Source organism: Python bivittatus, unplaced genomic scaffold, assembly GCF_059951505.1.
Source record: "Python bivittatus isolate LINGU-HERP-01145 unplaced genomic scaffold, Pbiv_v1 ctg000100_np1212, whole genome shotgun sequence".
Taxonomy (NCBI): Eukaryota; Metazoa; Chordata; class Lepidosauria; order Squamata; family Pythonidae; genus Python; species Python bivittatus.
In genome coordinates this window covers 2,100,596-2,120,254 of record NW_028277038.1, presented here as the reverse complement: position 1 = coordinate 2,120,254, position 19,659 = coordinate 2,100,596, and the positions used below count along the sequence as shown (strand labels likewise).

General features: G+C 46.3%; 1 protein-coding gene across 4 annotated transcripts; it reads right to left on the bottom strand.

Moving 5' to 3' along the window:
- Positions 1–390: 390 nt before the first annotated feature.
- On the bottom strand, positions 391–19,157 carry CAMKK2 (calcium/calmodulin dependent protein kinase kinase 2). Of its 4 annotated transcripts, none has more exons than XM_088135218.1 (16): positions 19,000–19,157; positions 12,912–13,477; positions 10,573–10,620; positions 10,255–10,308; positions 9,843–9,894; positions 9,003–9,136; positions 8,331–8,367; positions 6,930–6,951; positions 6,590–6,678; positions 6,137–6,336; positions 5,514–5,567; positions 5,031–5,104; positions 4,236–4,323; positions 3,412–3,540; positions 2,319–2,425; positions 391–1,473 (listed from the first exon to the last, which is right to left on the bottom strand). In XM_088135218.1, exons 2-16 carry the CDS (start codon positions 13,431–13,433, stop codon positions 1,395–1,397), a joined length of 1,689 nt encoding a protein of 562 aa, XP_087991344.1. In that variant the 5' UTR covers positions 13,434–13,477; positions 19,000–19,157; the 3' UTR covers positions 391–1,394. The 4 variants fall into 4 exon arrangements, with proteins under 4 accessions (XP_087991344.1, XP_087991347.1, XP_087991346.1 ...); XM_088135221.1 differs by having other exon boundaries at positions 391–1,470; XM_088135220.1 differs by having other exon boundaries at positions 19,004–19,155.
- Positions 19,158–19,659: the final 502 nt, after the last annotated feature.

Genomic DNA, 19,659 nt, shown 5'->3' with positions numbered 1-19,659 from the left:
TTGTCAAGGATTATTCAGCAGCCACACTAGACAGCCTTGTAAAAAAGATGCCTTTAAAGACTAACATTCTTGGTACTTAAAGTGGGATCATGAATGGCTATATAGCAGTGTTTCTCAGCCTTGGCTAAAGATGTCTGAACTTCAACTCCCAGAATTCCCCAGCCAGCACGCTGGCTGGGGAATTCTGGGAGTTGAAGTCCAGACTTCTTAAAGCAGTTTACTTCACAGCAAGGTTAATGTCTATGAAAAAGATGACACACAAGGTTCATATGCATCTCGATCCCCTATGAATTGATTCTGACAGCAGTTTCCTCAGCTAGTAGCTGTGACTCTAGAGGAGTACATAGCATTGATTGCATTCTACAAAGAAACGAGAGGTACAAAGGAACAGGAGATTAACTACTGTTTATAAGTGAACTGGAAAAGTGCTCAACAGCAAAAATCTATGTATTGTTTTGGTTTAAATCCTTGGAGTGTATTGAAAAACTGCAGTGTCTCTATGTTCATCCTTGAAAGTTATTCAACTATTAAACATGCCAGCAAGCACCGGATGGTTACTTTTTATAAAACCCTGAATTTTGTGTACATAGCCATGCAGTAACACAGATATAAAGTAGAATTATTATCAGTAAATACGAGCCTGTGCTTTGCCAGCTGGACAGACTGTTTTGCCAAACAATGCATTTCTGCTGCTTGTGCTTGAACGCAATCGCAAAACCCATTTTTAAGGACGCCATCTTGCCCTTCTGCAACGCACGTCCCTTCTGTCTTTCGCTTCTGAGTACAGGAAACGAAGGGCCTCTGAAAACCTGCTGTCAAAATGAAACTGAATCACCTGCTCACAAAAAGCCAAGCATTCCTCAAATACCTCCTTAACGGGACATCGTTATTGGTTTCCATGCAATAAAAAGTATAACAATAATCGTAATTAAAAAAAAAAAAAACTTCCAAAAGCAAGCACTTTCTTGATCCTCGTTTGACAGGAAGCACCGTTACTTAGCCACCCACTGATAAAAAATTGGACCATCGTTTTTGCAAAGGATTTGGCCTGAGCAGATACATGTTTCTTCCCATATTTTATTTTCGGCTAGTTCTTTGCTTTTTTCTCCCCGAGGTTGGCACAATGCTTCAGCTGGGCGATGACCACTAGCAGACCTGTAGATAATCCTTCTCCGTTCCGACGTCCTGTTTTATCAGCAGAGTTCTTTTTTATGATGGTTGAATGGATTCTGATCTGTACAGCATGCTGTCACAAAAATCTTTACGTTCGGCATCTACACAATTAACCAACATCACGGAAGGCAGGCCAGCTCAACAGTCCACAGGAGGCTCTCTCTCGCAGGCCACCCTTGGTGAGCTAAACAGGAGCTCTCTTACGGGAAGGGCACATTTTTTCAAGAAAGCAGTTCATCTTCACTGACATTTGGCAGATCATTAATGCCCCTGAAGGCCTCTTCACTACTTTGTTTTCTGCTTTAAAATGAAGAAAAAGATAGTCAGAGCTGAAAGTTTTGCTCATAATTCAAATGAAGGTGTGAGAGAGACTGCAATGGAGGGGTTTTTGATCTGCTCCAGGTGACAACTTTACTTTGTTCTGATAACTAGCTCCCTGTAGGAAAAGAAGCAAAGTCGGGACAGGGGATTTTCCCCAACCTCACTTTTTCAAGCTTGGTTTTAAGAGATGTAAAATGTTTTAAGAGAGGTAAAATCTCAAGAAATGTTGAAGCCAGAAAAAAAAAGAAGGGGGATTGGAATCCCCCCCCAGTCTTTCGTATCTCAAACCTAATGTGTAGCTTTAAGATACAGATGGAAGTCAGTATGACTAGATCTCTGCCAACAACCCACTCAATCCCTCTCTGCATTATTCACCCCAAATATTAAACCACTCCAAAGGCGATCATGCTACTGATTTTAGAAGGCACATTCCACATGCCAGAAATTACATTCTCCCTTTTTTCTGCAATGTTCATTTTCATCTCAGTTTACTGAGGGATGAACAGCTGACAGGTAAGAGAAGCTACCAGGCAATCATAATCTTTGACCAGTGTAATATTTTACATTTCCCAGTTTGAGGTCTGGTGGGTTTTGCTTTTTGTTTTTGACCTGTGGGGGGAGTCAAGAATGTATGGGAAAGTAGATGCACACAGAAAAAAAGAAATGGGATATGCCAATTATGAAGGAAGGGAGAGACCTGGATATAAATGGAATGTTTGTCCATTTGCCTTGCCTAAGAATCTCCAATCTATTGGAACAAAAATTCCCCACAATACTGTTTGAAATCTCTTTGCTTAATCTATAGTTTACTCCGAGGCACTTACATCAAGTATGTCTGTCTGTCCGGTGCAGACAGAAATCTTTCTTCTCTTCTACTCCCCTCAAATGGATTCCCAAAAGATCTTTTCCTGATCATGGATTTTACCAGGATCTGAGAACAGAAGAGATTTCCATATTTATATCAAGCCATCCTTAAACTAGACTTTCACAATTATGGGCCGGAATTGCCTTGTTCTCTTTTTCCCATTCATCCCCTTTCATGTCATGCTTTTTGAGAGGCAGGGATGTCTAATGTTCATTAAGTACGTCCCAGTCAGCTCACAGGAGTTTTCCAGGATAAAGAGCAGAGATAAATGGTTCCGATATATAATAAACAAACATCCCAAGAAAAGAAGCCACATGCCGTTCCCAGGGGTCTTATAATCCAGAAATAGACCCAAGGGAAACAGCAGAGGAAGCAGAGAAGGGATAAATTTGGCCCAAGTGCATTTGCAAAGACCGATGCAGGATTGCAGTTAATCTTGATTTTAAAAGAAAGGTGAAGCCTGCATTACAGTGAAATTCAAATCTAGATGGTGGGCAACTTTTTCAAAGAATGGCAGACAAAATCCATAATTGTTAAGGGTTTAAGTGGCTTGGCTTAGGGTCTCCTTAAATGTAGCATTCCTTTCTCTCTCTGCACACATCTGCTCTCTATGCATTAAGAAGGCATACAGAATAATTTTTATGGCACAGTCCAGAGTCATTAACTGACGCATCTCACAGAGATGTCACAATTACCTCCCATCTTAAAATTAATGTTTATATGTCACAAACATTTAATAACTTTTAATTTGTTCTGAGATTTTGGTGATGGCTGGTCTACAAATAAAATAATAATAAAATAGGTGGGGGTGGGGGAAGGCTGGGGAGCTAGAAGCATGGGCAACCTTCATCGATCTTGTGCGGTATAATCCAGAATTCGACCAGCTCAATCCATTCCCACTTCATTTTATGCTCTTAGACAGCATTCTTGCTGTCCACAGAGACCAATATGGTTTAATGGCGAGGTCATTACAGAAATTGGAACTGATTTAAAGAAGTTGGATAGACAGATTCTTGAAATGCCGGCAGACAGAATACTCAAAACCCACTTACCACAGTGGCTAAGCTTGGGATGTGTTTGACTGAATTCTCAACCTCTTCTTCGGTTACCTCAATCAGCGTGCAATTTTCATCCTCAGTCGGCAACGGTTCCGTTCCATTCTTGGTGACCCACGGATGCAGCTGTGTGCGTGGATGTGGGCAAGAGAGAAAGGAAGAGAGAAATTGGTGGCTGATTTCAGAAAACATCACAGAAACGGCTGGGCGTACTGAAGACACGAAAAATGTAAGTGCAATGTTTAAAAATTAATGCAAATAAGAGATGTGGAGAACTGGTTGCCAAATGTATTGTTTGCTATAGGAAGTGGAATGGCAAAAGCTGGAGAGTGCAATTCAACGTTCAGTTCAGATGAATGATTAGGAAAATCTCGGGAGGTAATGAATAAATGAACAGATCGTGAATTGTTCGTGGGGATTTCATAGATTCCTCTCTCAGATATGATGATCCTTATTTTATGTATGTACGTATGTATGTATTATTTCAATTAAGATGGCCACACATCCCAAATGCACAACGATAAATCTTTTTCTTTTAATATAAAACATTAAACATAGAGTCACTATACATTCTTCAAGCTGATTGCAAAGAATAAAGAACATAAATACAGAAAAGTGAGATACTGAAACAAAGTAAAGAAAGTAAATTAACGGTCCATTAAATCAGGATTTTACTGTATTTCTGTACCCTTCTAAATAAGCAGATGAATATAGATACGCAAAGGTTTACCCTTCAGTATATATTGTACAGCTGAACCTTCCCATCTCCACTAGATTCAGTATCTACAGTTTTCAGGAAACTCTGGCTGGTCATAAATTACCTTAATTTCTGGGACAGTGATCCTGGATTCAGGTTTTTTGTCCAGCATTTGTGTTATAAGATCCTTCAGTTCATCAGAAATGTCTGGTCTTGGGTGATTAAAAAAGATAAGAAAATTGTCTTTTGGGTTTATCAGTTAGAGCTATGAGCATTAACCTGCCTCACAAGCACTCAGTTGGGTGTCAGCATCATGACGTTTTTATCTCACGCCCCTTTAAGCAAGTCACTAGTCTTGAAGGCCACAAAAGAAGTCTTAAATATACCCTGGCATTATCACGTATCATGTCACTGATGTTCCCTAGTTGGGTAATGAAGCGTCTGCAAGGCAACCACCGTGCTCAGAGAGCACCAAGGACTCCACAGTTCAGCCCTGAGCTACAGAGATTCCCTTCCACTGGATCATCACATGTTTTGGGGGCTGTCATTCTGACTGGTCATTACGGTTTGCACTATGACCATGCTTAGAAAGTGGTAAGCAATGTATCTGTGCCTCCCCCTCAAAGAAAGTCAGGGTCAATAACCTGAATTGTGAGTTTGCTCAGCTTGGGAAACACGGCCCTCCTTCCTCCCGGTCGGAGCTGCTAGATCCCTCCCAGTGGTGCTGAGCTTTTGAAACGTCTCTAAAAGCATCAACTCATCTCCAGGACTCAATGTGAGATCCGGGAGCCTCCCGCTGAGATTTCCCCAACCAGGAAAGAAAGCAGGGGGACCTTCCAGAATCCAAATTGCCCCTTGCAAATTGGGAAGTGCCTTTGTTATCCTTGATGCCTAAGAAGGCCACTGTGTTCTTACTTACTGGTCTGGAAATTCCAACATCTGGCTCTTGATTTTGCTGTGCAAACTCAGGATCCGCTCATCCATAAAAGGACACTGGGAAGGATAAGAATGCCCAGGGAGTCATTATGGCTGGCACAGATTGGAGGTAAGGGAGAAGCGGGTTGAGTTCCCCTTCAAATTGCACAGCGTGTGTGACAAAACAGTCCTACGAAACCCTGACCCAGAACTGGGTCACCTACAAATGATCTAGCACCACGTTCCCCAGGTATATCAGGAGATAGCAGTGAGGGAGACACCCTGCTCCATCAAACAGTCAACCCATAATCACGCAAATGAGGGGGGAAATTGTACAAACAGGTGTATTTTCAGGGAGCTAACAAAGACTGGTTAAAAACTATGAAAGTAGGGCTTGGATTCTGCAAACTCAATGCGGCCTTCAGCCTGGCATCTGACAAACAACAAAATTGGCAAACAGATAGAAAATGAGGTGATGTTCTGTTACCTGTCCGAAGACAAAACAGTACAGTGTGATTCCCATTGCCCAGACATCTAAAGCCTTGGAAAGGAAGGAGGGAGAGAGAGAGGGGAGGAGTCCATTAGCTTTCCAAAAACACTTGCTCCTTGCATTATCATCACTGCTATTACTCTAAGACTGAACTAGAAGCATCAGCTGGAGGATATTTTGCCTCTTTATACAATAATATCTATACCCCACTCATCTTCCAAGGCTGACATAAATTATTCTTACACCGACACACCGAACCAGTCCTACAAGGAAAAATGGTCTGCCTTAAGATCACACAGCTTCACAGCCAGAGTGAGGACGTAAATCCAACCCCTCCTCAAGGCTTAGTCTGACATTAAATCACCAAGTGGCTGGGTTCACGTATCATGCTATTTTAAGGTTTGTTTTAACCACGGTTTGTTAACTAAGCCACAATTGTCTGGGTTTATACAACACGCTAAGCCAAATTCCAAGACTACATTAGTTTTTTTTAGGCTGGGTTCACAGACCACGCTAGCTTGAATTATGAGTCACTTCTAAAAACCTTTTCGACTGTTACCAGATGCTAGAAAAACACTATAGTCTGAACACACATTCTAATTTTCTTTCTTTCAACATACCTTTCCAGAAAATATTTTTCTGGTTTCAGAGAGTGTCTCTGGTGCCATAAATGCTGGTGTGCCCACCGTGTTGGTTAACAGGGCATCCGACCCTTTGAATTCATTACTCACGCCAAAATCGGCAATTTTGATGTGACCATCTTCTCCGACCAAAAGATTGGAAGGCTTAATATCCCGGTGGATAATTTTTTGGTAGTGCACTGTAGAGAAATGTAAACGTAAGAGAAGACATTAACTTGCTCCGGTGTCAAGGCTGTACAATGAGGACAGGTGCTCAGTTTGATGTTATCATAGCAAAAGGCCATGGAGAAAGGAAGGGGGGTTACTCTGCACATTTTCAGAAAATACCACCTCCACCTTTTCTTACAAGGCCCAGCCCTGGGACTGAAAATAGGCTCCCATTCTCAACACAGGCCTGGCTCTGAACTTCGTGGGGCTTTTCTACACACTCACAGTATTCAATGCCTTTGATCAGGTCTTGGAAGTAGAAGCGTGCCTGATCTTCAGTAAGAGGTTTCAGATTGGGAACTTCCATCACAGGCCTGCAAAGCGAAAACAAACCAAGAATCAAGAACCAACCAACTGGCTGAAAGAGGAAGATTCTGTCCATTAAGATGGGTGGATTTCAACTCCCAGAATCCCCTAGCCATGGCTGGCTGGGATCTTAAAGTTGCTGAGGTTGAAAAACACTGCTACAGAGAGTAAAATGCTTAGGGCAGCAATTTTTCCCCTTATTCTGTAATGTATCGTATACACTATTAATTAAAAATGGTAAAAACAATAATTATCTTACCCTTTTTTCACAAGTTCAAACACTGAAATGCAAAAAGAAGCAGGCAATTAATTATAAGGAGAAACACTTGCATAAGAAAATGGTTCCATTTTTCATAGTGAACTCCAGGAAGAGAGTGTGACCTCATATTTTACGAACATCATATTTTAAGAACATCATCAATGGACAAACAGGGCAACTGCGCTGCTAAAATTCAGACCGCGCCTGCTTAACGGGACTCACACAGGAGACCAAGGCTTGGTTCTCACGGAATCCTAAACACACCTTCTCCAACCTGGTGTCTTTCAGAACTGGTGGATGCTGAACTCCCAGCCAGCTCTGGGTGGCAAGAGAAGACAGTCAACGCACTGACTTTCTAGAGCAATGGTTCTTAATCTGGGGGTCATCTGGGCACATCCTGGGGTAATGGAGCCATTTGTAATTCCTTGTAATTGTTTGAGAGATGAGGATCCGGCCCAAGATTGTCGCTGTGGAGATGCTTGGGGAAAATAACAAAGTCTGTTTTTTTGGGGGGGAGGGGTCATGACATTATTTGAGACCGGGAAAAGGGATGATTGGGTCAAACAGTTTAAGAACCACTGCTCTAGAGTCAATCAAACCCTGTGCTTGACTGGACCCATTTTGGGTTAAATAGTTGACTGGGTCAATTAACCCCTTTTCAGGGTTCCTATGATCTATTTAGCCCCCCACGGATCTACTTAAAGTCATGAGAATATGGCCAGCAAGTCAATAGTGGGGGGGGGGGCAGGGGTTGGCTAAAGTCTGGCAGCTGTATGAAGGCACTCCAACCCCTCTTGAGCTACAACAGAGGAACGGCAGGGGAGAATACACCAGGCTGGATGATCCAAGAATTGTGTTGTGCTCTAAAATAAATATATAACTTTTAATTTAAAAAAGAAACGACGAGAAACAAACACCAGATGGTACGAGGGGGAATAAAATATGGAAAGGCCATCCGCCATTTATTTTTGTCTCTACTCCATCTGGAACTGGGCCCTCACGCAAGGAAGCGTGTTTGAGAGGCTGTCCTATGAAGCACTGAGTGGTGACTTCGTTCTATGTACATAAAACCCTCCCCCGGGCTGGGAAAGGAAGGGGTGGTCAGGAAGCCTGCCCTTTCAGACCAAGGTTAACACTACAGCCCCTGCTCCATGTGTCATCCACCCAAGCACGGATTCCAGATGAGCCTTGCTTCCTCCTCCCCCAGACCCAGCACGGTGTTTAGAGCGATGCACCGACCAAGAACCCTTCACTGCAGACAAACCCTCTGCCCCTTCTGAAGTCTGGAGATGGCTTGCCTCTGCAAGGCCCGAGGCACACTGGAAACGATGCAGCGTTCCTTGCAGGGGAAACCCCATTTCACTTGGCAGGGCTAAGCAGAAAGAGGGTGGGATGGCTTACCCATGTACAAGTGATCCTCCGTGGGGTCATCTAGTACCTGTCGGGAAACATAAAGAGAAAAGGGGCACCGTGACTTAGCTGTGACCCCCACCCTTAAATGCCCCTAATAAGTATAAACTTTAACAGCATTATAATATAACCCAACACAGGGTCTCCCCTGCTCAGATGGCCGATTGTCCTTCCTAGAACTTGAATTTCCATTCCAGTTCTTAGACAGGCTTCACAGATTTCTTTTAAAATGTAGCAGCGAGGGTTGGAAGAGCATCAGGCCACTTCCAGAAAGGCCAGAAAAACCCACAGATACATTCAGAACAATTTGCACACTCTCATTGAAATGGGTTCAGAAGGAACACTCAGCTCTTCTCCTAACTCCAAGTTACACCTCTTGATTTTGCCCCCATAATAATAATAATAATTAAAAAATGGCTGCCACTCACTACTACGGCAAGGAGCAAAACGAGGGGGAAATTTAATGTTGGGAGCCGATACCTCTCCCTAACCCTTGGCCGCTCCTTCTGGCCACTGAAGGGGGTACTGCTGGCACGTTCTACAGAGAAATGCCACTCTTTCTGCCTTTGGCTAGTCAGCCATGCACCAGTGCCATAGACACAACCTGGGAATCCCGTGCCCGGGAAGCGCCATGCTTCCCACCCTGTTCAAGATCAGCCTCACCTCCACCAGTTTCACAACATTTGGGTGATCGAGCTTCTTCAAGATGGCGATCTCTTGGTACACCTGCTCAATGGGTCCTCTGGGCTGGCAGAAGCCTTCCAGGGGGAGCTTGGCACCGCGAGGAGGGGGGCGGCCTAAGGGAGAAGATACAGAGGTGCCGAGAAGGGGAAACATGCCTGCAACCAATGCCACTGGGAAAGTTCAGACTGGTGGAGAGGGGCTCGGACTGAGGACGGTGAAACACTGCAACCCCCCCGCCCCCGCCTGTCAGGTGAGGCCTGCCCTCTACCCGGGACTCTGAAGACCCTCCACCGCTCATGGCAGATGAGTCTGGGCCTGATGGACAAACGTTTCAGACTGATCTGAAAAGAGGGACATCACCAGGGCAGGATTTGGGGTACTGGTCTAATACGGTGTTTCTCAACCTTGGCAACCTTGGCAGCTTTAAGACCCCAGCCAGGCTGGGGAATTCTGGGAGTTGAAGTCCACACGTCTTAAAGCTGCCAAGGTTGAGAAACACGGGTCTGATATGAGGACCCGTTCCCACTTATTTTCAGTAGCTGGGTCATTCTGGCAGTTGATGTCCATAGACTCGAAGGGCACCCAGCTGGAAGCCAAGCCAAAGCCAAACATCCAGGAACCAAACCAAGGGGGGCTTCGGTGCATTAATTCCATCAAGTCCAGAATGCACAGTGGCATAGCTGCTGGTGCAGAGGCGCTCTGAGGAAAACCAGGCTGCCCTCTGATCTTTCCCATAGCTATGAGCCCATCTGTTCATCCGCTGATTTGCTTCCTCCCCACCCACCTCCCCAGGACTGCTGTCTGCACATCCCCACTTACGTGGGAAGCCGGCTTGCCTCATCAGCTTCTTCTTGGAAAGCACTTTCATTGCCTGCAGGAGACAAGGTAATTGTGTGGAGTTGCTGGGGAACAAAATAACTCACAACACAACACAACACAAAAATTAATTGCTGGTTGCTCTGGAACAGTTTCATAATGAATTCTCCGTTGCTGTTCTTTTTTATGCCATTTTAGATCGGTATTCTAAACGGTTCCAGGAATAAAGCCGACAGATGGATTAAACAATCTATGCTGGGTTCCCACCTAATTTGGTGCTGGGCAAGAACCTTGGTCCCCCATTATCAAAACTCCTCGCTCAATCGCACTCTGGCCTTCGCTTAGTTCCAAAACTTCCTTCTCCTTTTTCTATTAAACTGAGGCAATCCGTACCACCTGATCAGCCCTTACTCACATAGTAAGTGTTGTCATCTTCATTGTATGCCAGCTTCACAACTCCATAGGAGCCCTATGAAAGGGACACACACACACACACACACAAATTGTAGGTGAAGAAAACGTGAAGCAAATGACACTTTCCCTAAACACTGCTAAAATGACTGACGACTTTTTATTTGTAAGTTTATTTATAAAGGCAGCATAACTTGGACCAGAACTACACTTCCCTGTAGGTAAGACAGTTTCCATCCCAAGCATGCATCAAGTATGCAAGGAGTGCGTGCATGTGTGCGTGCGTATATATATATATATATATGTCGAGGGGTTTCATTACCTTCCCAATTTCATCCTTCAGTGTGTATTGATTGAGTTGCACACAGTCCTGAAAAAGAGGAAAGTCGGAGGGAAAATGAATTACGGAGGCTGATAGCAAAACGCCCTGCTGCTAAGAGCACTTCTTCTCATCCCTTCTCACAGTTGTTATTGCCACTTGTTTCCACAGAAGCCGTGAGCGTGTGTGCATGTGTGCCTGGGTGTGTACACACATACATATAAACAGATAAGCATCTGACAGGGATGAGTCACCTAGGACTTCAGCTACCATTATCCCCAGCCAGAATGGGCATGGATTGTGAAATTTTGAGTTCAAAACCCTTGGAAGGCAGATGGTTGCCTATGTTTATTTATGCATTCTCTCTCTCCCCCTCTCTCTCTCTCTCACTCACGTACGCGCATGGACCTGTCAACTTGCCAGCGTTCTCCAGAGCAGGTAATTCACCCTTTCACATCTGCATTATAGATGCCTGATGGACCTCAGAAACACCAGCAAACTGCGCTGGGACCTCTGATGGTTCTCAGACTAATCAGAAAACTCTTCTATGTGAATCAGAAGGCATTCCTGGGCCCCAAAGGCCAAGGCTTGCTTGCTAGTCTGAAAAACCCAGAGTCTTTCCTGCTACTTTTCTGCTTCCTGGAAATACGCTCTTGCCCTCAGCTGGGTCTGAAAGAAAGAACCAAGTCCGGGCAGACAAGGCTGACGCCCTGCAAGCCATCGGGTGATCCCTTACATTGTGGAGCCGAAAGCTTGTCCCACCCTCTCTGAATTCTTTTCTCCTTGTCTTGCCAACCCGCTTTCCCATCTGCTGCACTGAACCATGCAGAGAATTCATGCTGGGCGCCGAACAGTATTAGCATAAGTGCATCTTCTTTTCTAATACATAATTGAGAAAGAACGGGCTGAAAATGCTGGAGCCACCCACTTCTGTTTTTAATCAGCTGCGGTTGTCACCGCGTCTTCAGCTACATATATGGCAAAGAACACCTAATTTTCCTTCCTCCCCCTTTTTGCACTCCCACATCCACTGCCAGCCCTTTCCCTGAATAAACACGGCAGGCCAGGGGTTCTGGCTGCACCGTGATTTTGGCCGGCCAATTTCAGAGGCAAAAAGGGGAGGAAAACCTTCACTTGGGCACAAATGCCAAGGGCTCCCCACACCCCCATCCTCTTCTTTTTAGATTTTGTTACACCGTTGAGAGAGATCCATGGGAGAGGGAAAGAAGAAAGTTTAATTGTGCTCCGGAGAATCAAAGGGGGAGTTGAAAAAGGCACAACCCCTCAAGCTTTCTGCACATAATACGCTGGCTCAAAGCAACCATTTCATGATTATTGATGCATTTTGCATCGCTTTATATCAGTAGTTTTGGTTTTTTGCATTGTGGTTAGCTGTCCAGAGTCACTTGTTTAAGATGGACAGCAACCTAAGTTGTCTAAATAAATAAACGAACATCAGATAAATACATTTGCTGTATCCGCTTCATCCTTCGATAGTTGGGGGAAGAGTGCTTTTGGTTTCTTTTCTCCCCTAAAAGGATGGTTTGGGAACAGCAGTGCCTCTGCAAGTACAAAAAAACAGCAGACGTAGAAACAGGGTCTTTCCACGCCGACCCCCCCACCCCCCCGCCCCGGCTCCAGCCTTTCAGAACTACACCGCAGTTCTTGGGACCCTGGGAAAAAAACCAGACCAAGTCCAGAAACACATTTGACACAACTCTCCTGTTTGAGGCAGAACAGCTAATGCGCCATTCCATCATTCTTTCTTTGCTCAAAGTGCACCGGAACTAATTGGAAGATAAGTGCCTTAGAAAGCATCAGGCACTTATTCTCCCAACGATCAAAGGTACGGCTCAACTCACCATTACCACGAGCATTAGCTGCAGTAGGTGAGTTGCTTGCAAGTTCTCTAAATCAGTGTTTTTCACCCTCAACAACTTTGAGATGTGTGGACTTCAGCTCCCAGAATTCCCCAGCCAGCATGCTGGGTTTATAGTAGTTTTTCTTCTTCTTTTCTCTCTCTCATATTTTTGAATAACAAGTAGTGGAGATTTTGGCACTGAGCTCAGAGATTCCAATCCTTCCTTACATCGCTGACATAATTCAACGTACTTTGTTTTTTATGGTTAATTTCTCATCACTATAATGAGCAATAACTGTACAATCTCAGTCATTCCTTCGTCCACTTCTTGATATTAGATTCCTGCATCCATTTTTTCCCTTTTTCCTTTTCAACTTTCCCTTGTTTGTTTTCCTTTTTCTTTCTTCTTTTAAAAGTGACACGCAAACCAAAAAACAAACAAAAGCTGGTCTAAACAGCGTCATGGCGTTGCTTCTCTTACCTGCAGTCCCGTGATAGAAACTCTGTGGGACTCTATGGTCGGCCTCCGGGGCAGACGGGGTGAAGAATGCGGCGAAGTAACAGGGGAGTAAGGAAGGGAAGGATAAATGTAGCGCCCATTAACCCCCATGCTCCCGCCGGGGGACTGGGCAGACGGAGACCTCTCTTGGAGAGAGAGCTTGCGACTTGAAAGGTTCACTTTGACCCAAGGTTCCCTTGTCTCTCTGGAGGAAGTCCTCGAAGAGTTGGACAAGCTTGGTTCTTCAAGACCTCCAGGATCTGGAGCAAGGGTCTGCTCCTCACACGGCTCCATCGGTTCCTCATCCACCAGCCCCTCCGGCCGGCCTGGCGTGGTACTGGAAGTAGAGTCGTACTCCGCTACCACCGCGAAGGACTCCATGGTGCTCAAAGGGGTCACATTTAGATCCGTCAAGCAGGAAGGCTTCTGTTGCACTTTGCCAAAGTGTTCATTGCAGAGAAGGAGCTTCACGGGGACAGGCCTGTTGGAGGCGCATTTGAGCATTATGTGCTGACCAGCTTAAATCCCATGCTGTGGCGGTTGTTCTCCTGGAAGTTGAATCAAGACAAAGGAGAAACAAGACCGAGAAACTGAACCTGAGATGGACAACAGGCAGAGCCCATATCTATTATTGACAAACCACAATGTTCACATAAGATGCCAAGACAAATCCAACTGTATCATGGCTTAGTGCAATGAATAAATCCAGCCAATATGTTGAGCTCCTGGGGTTAGAACAAGAACCCGCGATCTGGGAGCTGAACCTCAGGAAGAACCAGAAAAACTACAAATCAGCAATGGGCCTTCATATATTTCGAGAATTGAAATTCTTAGATGCTACAGCCAGCATAGCTTTCAGGTTTTTATTCATGCATATTTTAAAAGTTAAATAAAACTAATTCATTTTTTGTTTCTTTCTAAGTTGCAAGAAACCATAAGCATGCATTATAAATACAACTGCAGGAATCATTTTCCCTCTTATCTTAACACTTTGGGGGGGGAAAAGACTCATCAAAATTAGAACCGACTCATCTACCATTAAAATGCTTGTTCAAGCTTCACCCTCGGGCCAAGCAATTCTGAATCTCGGTATGAGAAATACCCATTAGGTTAATTCATAAAATGTAATTCAAGCAGCGCGGGCAGGTGAATGGCAAGTGCCGATAACTCTTTGATAATTGTGCTTTTTTCTTTCTAAATAATGTGCATTAAATACACCCCCTTTTCCTCAACTCAAAACAGGTGACTGACAGATTCACCAGCCACCTCCCCTATTTAAAACAAAAAGGCAATTTCAAATTCAACGTTAAAAAAGAGAGAAACCCCTCAGTTTTGCATAGAAACATATAGCTGCATTTTAGGGCCTCACTTTTCAGGCAGACAACAAGGGCAACATCAGGCTTAAGGGGGTGCCATCGAAACCCAGAGGGAGGGTGAGTTTTGGGCAGAAGCAGACTGGGGTTCCCAAGGATTTTAGACTTGGGGATAGATCCAAAAGAAGCTTTTCCCCTCTGCTCTATTCAGAGAGAAGGCTTGGGAATTATTTAGATAACAGCAATCTGTTCAGAAGAGAAAAAAATGCTTGTGGGGGAATGATGTGAAATTAAAACATAAGCCACGTTGCAGCAGCCCACAGGCCTGTCCCATAAGCAGTAAATTAACCCTAATATTTTCTTAGGAATAGGTCTGCCACAGACCCATTCCTCTCACTGGCCCCTGTCTTAAGATTTCCATTCTGGGTTCATCAGAAGCACCCTTTAACAAAACACCCTTTTGCTATGAGCCAGTAGCCTTGGACTGCCAGTTTTACCAGTTGGGATGAGCTTAAAACTCCCTGTTATAATTCTCTCTATTCTCCTTAGAGCTCTGAAATGTCCCCAAAGCTATTATGCAGATGCTTAAAAGCAATTCAGAGAGAATGAGAGCAGAGATAATGAAACATAATGAAAAGGGTTCTCAGGGCTGAATTAAGGCTGACATTCAGTCACAGATCAGAAGCTTGAGAGAAAAGAATGGCTGGCTTTATCCAATATGCTAAACCATAGTTTGTTTCCATTATGGTACAGCCCATTGGTAGACTCAGAGGTAAACCAAACCAACCGATAACGGCTTACGATTCACATACTGCACAAAATCAGGTTGCTTCACCACCATTCATTGGATAAGCCACAATCAGCAGGCTCTACACGTCACGCTATGCCATAAACTGTGATTCATAAACCACAATAGCCAGGTTCACATACCTTACCCAGACAGGAACAAACAAATCAGATTGTGTCAGAATTCCCATTGAATCTGAGGAGTTCAAACTGGTTGCATTATTAAATATACCCACCTACCCACTTCTGCAGGGAGTTTGGTGGAACATGAAAATAGCTCGGATGGTACAATAATTGCATTTGACCTTCGGAATGCATTCAAGGTTTCCCGCAATGGGACCCTTAACCGCCACTGATTAGCCACATCCAACTACCAGTGGCCAAGCAGACGTGCCCCAGGTAGAAACACAGGTCAGCAACAGCTGATGGGTTCCCTGGGAATGCGACACCTCGATACGGGAGTCCGGCTTGAATTCAACAATTAACTGAATGGATTAATAAGCAATGACTGGTCTTTTCTCCCCTGTCAAATCTCCTTTTCTGAGCCGTGAGTTAAGTTGCTGGAACAGCTTCAGACCTTTACCAAGCCCTGAACTGAATTTCTGAAACGGTGTCATGTTCAGAAGGCGACCATTGAGTTGGTGGCTGGAAGTCCAAGGGGAGGGGTGGTGGTGGGCAAGCCTTCCGCCCCCACTATTTCTGAAACCAGAAGTTTGCTTTGGGCTCAGACCTGTGAGAAAAGACTCTTCTTTCTCCTGGCATGGAAGGGTGCTGCCATTTGGATGAAAAATCACTTCCTTTCATATATAAAAACCGAGGTCCCGTTCATTAGGGACTTTTGGGGGGTGGGACAGTTTCTCTAAAAACAGGGCAACCTCATTTAACTCTGTGTTCTTCAAACGTGGCGACTTGAAGATGGGCGGACTTCAACTTCCAGAATTCCCCAGCCAGCCTTGCTGGCTGGGGAATTCTGGGAGTTGAGGTCCGCTCATCTTCAAGTCGCCACGTTTGAAGAACCCTGCTTTAGCTGAAGCCTTTGGAGAAAGCAACTGCTGAATCTGGGCAATGGGACTCCAAACTTGGCCCTGATGGGCCAGTCTTCTGACTATCCACACGCAAAATGAAGATGCTTGATCCAGTCCAGATCAGCCCTTTCCTTCAGACTAAAATGAGGAATGCGTCCATCTGATGGACTACTTTTCCGGGTATGGTGAAATCAGCACTTAGCAAACCTAAAAGAAAGGACGCTTCCCACGTCTTTCATAGGGGAGGCACCCCTGCCAGAATCTGATCTTACCAGCTGCAAGCGGTCTGCTGCTTTCAATTCCTGCTTCTCTTCCTGAATCTCGCCACCTCCAAATACGGTTCCGTGGGAACGTTTAGGCCCCCGATTCATCCCCCATCCCACACATCTGAAACTGAATTCCAGGACTCTCGAATGAATCTCTTCGCTGAGTCCCCCGCACGCACGTGGGGAGAAAACACCTCCTTGCAACAATGAAGTCTGAAAGTGCGGGGGAGAAGCCAGAGAAAGGAAACAAAGCCCCAGCCTTCAGCCCCATCACACGTTCGCCCGAGCCGCATGCCTTCCAAGAAGGACTACGCACTCAGCCCACGGTATGTTGGGAATCTGCAGAGATAACACTTTGCAGCGTGCAAAAAGGGAAACGGCAGATAAAACAGAGGAGGAGAAGGGCGAGAAGCGAGAGCATCAGCTGGAAGGAGACAAAGACAAAGCACGACCTCCGGAGCAAAAGTTTCTTCCTGCCTTCCTTTCTTTTAAGGGGCAAGGGGGTGCTTTGTCGCTTCTCCCATTTATCCATCACCACGTCCAGGTTCTGGGTGGACGAGGGCAAAGCTGTCCCGCCTGCTGGAGCCCTCTGGCTCAAAAGCCCACCCCACACGCCCAGGCCACCCCACGGGGCGGCTCTCAAGGACCCGGGGCGGAGGCGTGCGTCTAAGCATAATTGCACGGAATGTACATTTCGCCTATCAGCGGCGAGGCGAGAAACGAGCCCCAAGGCTGCTAGGAAACAATAATAGAGCTAGATTAGATTTTTTTTTTTATCCTGCCTTTATGATTTTTATAAATAACTCAAGGCGGCGGACATGCCTCGTCCCCCTGCCTCCTCCTGTTTTCCCCACAACCACCACCCTGCGAGGTGGGTTGGGCTGAGAGAGGGGCTGGCCCCAAGTCCCCCACCTGGCTTTCAGGCCTAAGGCGGGGCTGGAACTCGCCGTCTCCCGCTTTCGAGCCCGGGGCCTTCACTGCTAGACCAAACTGGCTCTCATAAGGGTAACAATCGCGATAGCAGCTTTGGTTCGTCAAAGAAATCTGGAATTCAAGGAGTGAGTCCAAGAGAAGGGCTTTGATAGGTAGAGGTTTCTGAAATTGCAAAGAGAGAAGGACATTCGAGCTGGAGATCTCAGAATTAACCTCCAGCTCTACTTTTTAAACCATTTCCTGCCTCATAACAAGACAGGAGCTGACCTGATTTACCCAGAGTTGGCATCCACTCTGCAAATTGGAGGAACACAAGAGAGGAGAGGAAGCAGGGTTCCCCCACCCCAGCCATTTGTTGAGAAGCTATGCTTCAACTGGCCCTTGTGCTTTCCAGGCAAACCCAGGTTCGGGACGCTTCTTCCAGCTCATGCGAATGATGCTCCGGCCCTTGCTTCCACTGGAACACGAGAGCTGCGCCTTTCTGATGGGGTGTGAAAGATGCACGTGTGCACACCCCGTCCCCTTCACCGCGCGAGGCTGCTCGGGTTGCTAGCTGGTGGGATGGGATGAGGACACAGGCTGGCCCAAATTTGTAGGCAAGGGATTCACAGTGCAATAATCATACCTGGCCCAGACACCTACTCTAAAGCAGTGTTTCTCAACCTGGGCCGCTTGAAGATGTCTGGACTTCAGCTCCCAGAATTCCCCAGCCTGGGAGCTGAAGTCCAGACATCTTCAAGCGGCCCAGGTTGAGAAACGCAACGCTAAAGAGTTTTCAAAAGGTGCAGTTACACGAGCTGGTCAAAGAGCTGGCAACCTCAACCCACACCCAATCCAGGCTTTTGTTAGCTCTGTGCTTGTTTGTCCACCAAGGATTAAAGGAACCTTTGATTATTCCTTCTAGCGTACCTGGCAAGACACAATCACTCCCAGGTCCTTTGAGACAACAAACACGTTCAATTCATGGGACCAGAACCACCTCCCCACCACCAGCCAAAAAGAATCCAAGTTCTTTTCCCATGGATTTCGCCCTCGGGAAAGCCCACGGCAAATCCTTGGTCCGCCCTACCCCACCAGCCAGACTTCACCTCTGCACCGAAAGACCAGCAGGACCACCCACGGCCCCGATCAGGACTCCTTCGCTGGGTTCCCTCCTGCCCAGCCGTGCCCTGAAGGCTCTGCACGTACCGATGGTTCAACCCCCCCAAAAAACTTTGAAAACACAGCCTGGTCCTGCAAACCCCAAATAAAGATCTTGAGCATCCGTTCTTCCCTCCTCCTGGAGGTTTGCTCTATGGCAACGAAAAAGAACATGGACGGCATTCCAGGGGGCTCTGGTTCTTTTTCCCAGAACAGGAGAGTCCTCCTGCCGGTGGATCCCTTCCTCCAGCGGACCCCTTTCTAGCTCTCACTCAGCCCCCTCTGGTTTCCTCAGACAGATGTCACAAGGGTGACCATCTGTGCCCCGTGCCTTTTCAGTTTTCGACATCCAGACGGACACAGCACCGCCACCCTCCACCGAGAAGTCCAGACACTTGTGGGTTAGACTTAGAAGCACATTCATCTCTCCCCTTCCCAGAGCCCCCAGCTGAGGCCAGCAGCCCAGCCCTCCCTTTAAAACCCCTCCCAGCCTAATCCACCCCCTCCCATGAAGAAAGTATGCAGGGGAAGAAGGGGAAAGATGCACTGCAGCTGCAAGAAAAGCCATCCTCACTCCTCCTCCTCCTCCGCCACCCCCAGAGCCTACCTGCCTGTAGCTCCGACTGGCAGGAGAGGCAGCTACGGCCAAAGCTGTTCCCGCAGCCTGTCTAGGAAGGTCTCCATTGCATTACGGACGCCCCAGATGCTGGCAGCTGTACCCCGATTGGCTGCGCCCGGAGCTTTTCCTGTCCAGAAAGTGAGAGTCGGCTTCAAGCAGCTGGTCGCTGATTGGTTAAACTGGGCTGCCAAGAGCGGTTCTGATTGGTGCAGATGGGGGGGAGGGGGCTGTTATCAGGCCGCCTCCCAAATCTCTTCCCCCCTTCTCCCCCCCCCTCTTTTTTTCTGGCATTCACCGTTTGCTGTTAAGCAGAAAAGCCATCCAGGCAGAGAGAACTTTTCTTCCATCGCTTCCCTTAAGTAAGGTTGCACGAACGGACTACACCGATTGGGGCCGGGAAAGAACATTAAAGCACAAACTTTGACAAGGACAATGTTGGCGGCATCAAAGCCTCCTTGCCTTGGCTTCTTTGCAAACACCCCTGTGAGGTAGGCTGCTCTTGGCCCCCACAGAGGACGTGGGGAAAGGAGCCCCAGAAAGATTGGGGTGCATGAAAGGAAGTGGTCAAACATATGGTTGCGTATTCACCGCTCTATTCTGGGAAAGGACCCCGTTCACGTTCTGATCTCATAGAAGGTCCCAAAATCC

Excerpts from the sequence above, each read along its gene's own strand:
- CAMKK2 (XM_088135218.1), bottom strand. The coding sequence starts at position 13,433 with ATGCTCAAATGCGCCTCCAACAGGCCTGTCCCCGTGAAGCTCCTTCTC. Across the intron at positions 6,679-6,929 it reads TTTGAACTTGTGAAAAAAGG|GCCTGTGATGGAAGTTCCCA; the intron begins GTAAGATAATTA and ends TTCGCTTTGCAG. Across the intron at positions 6,337-6,589 it reads GATCAAAGGCATTGAATACT|TGCACTACCAAAAAATTATC; the intron begins GTGAGTGTGTAG and ends ATTTCTCTACAG.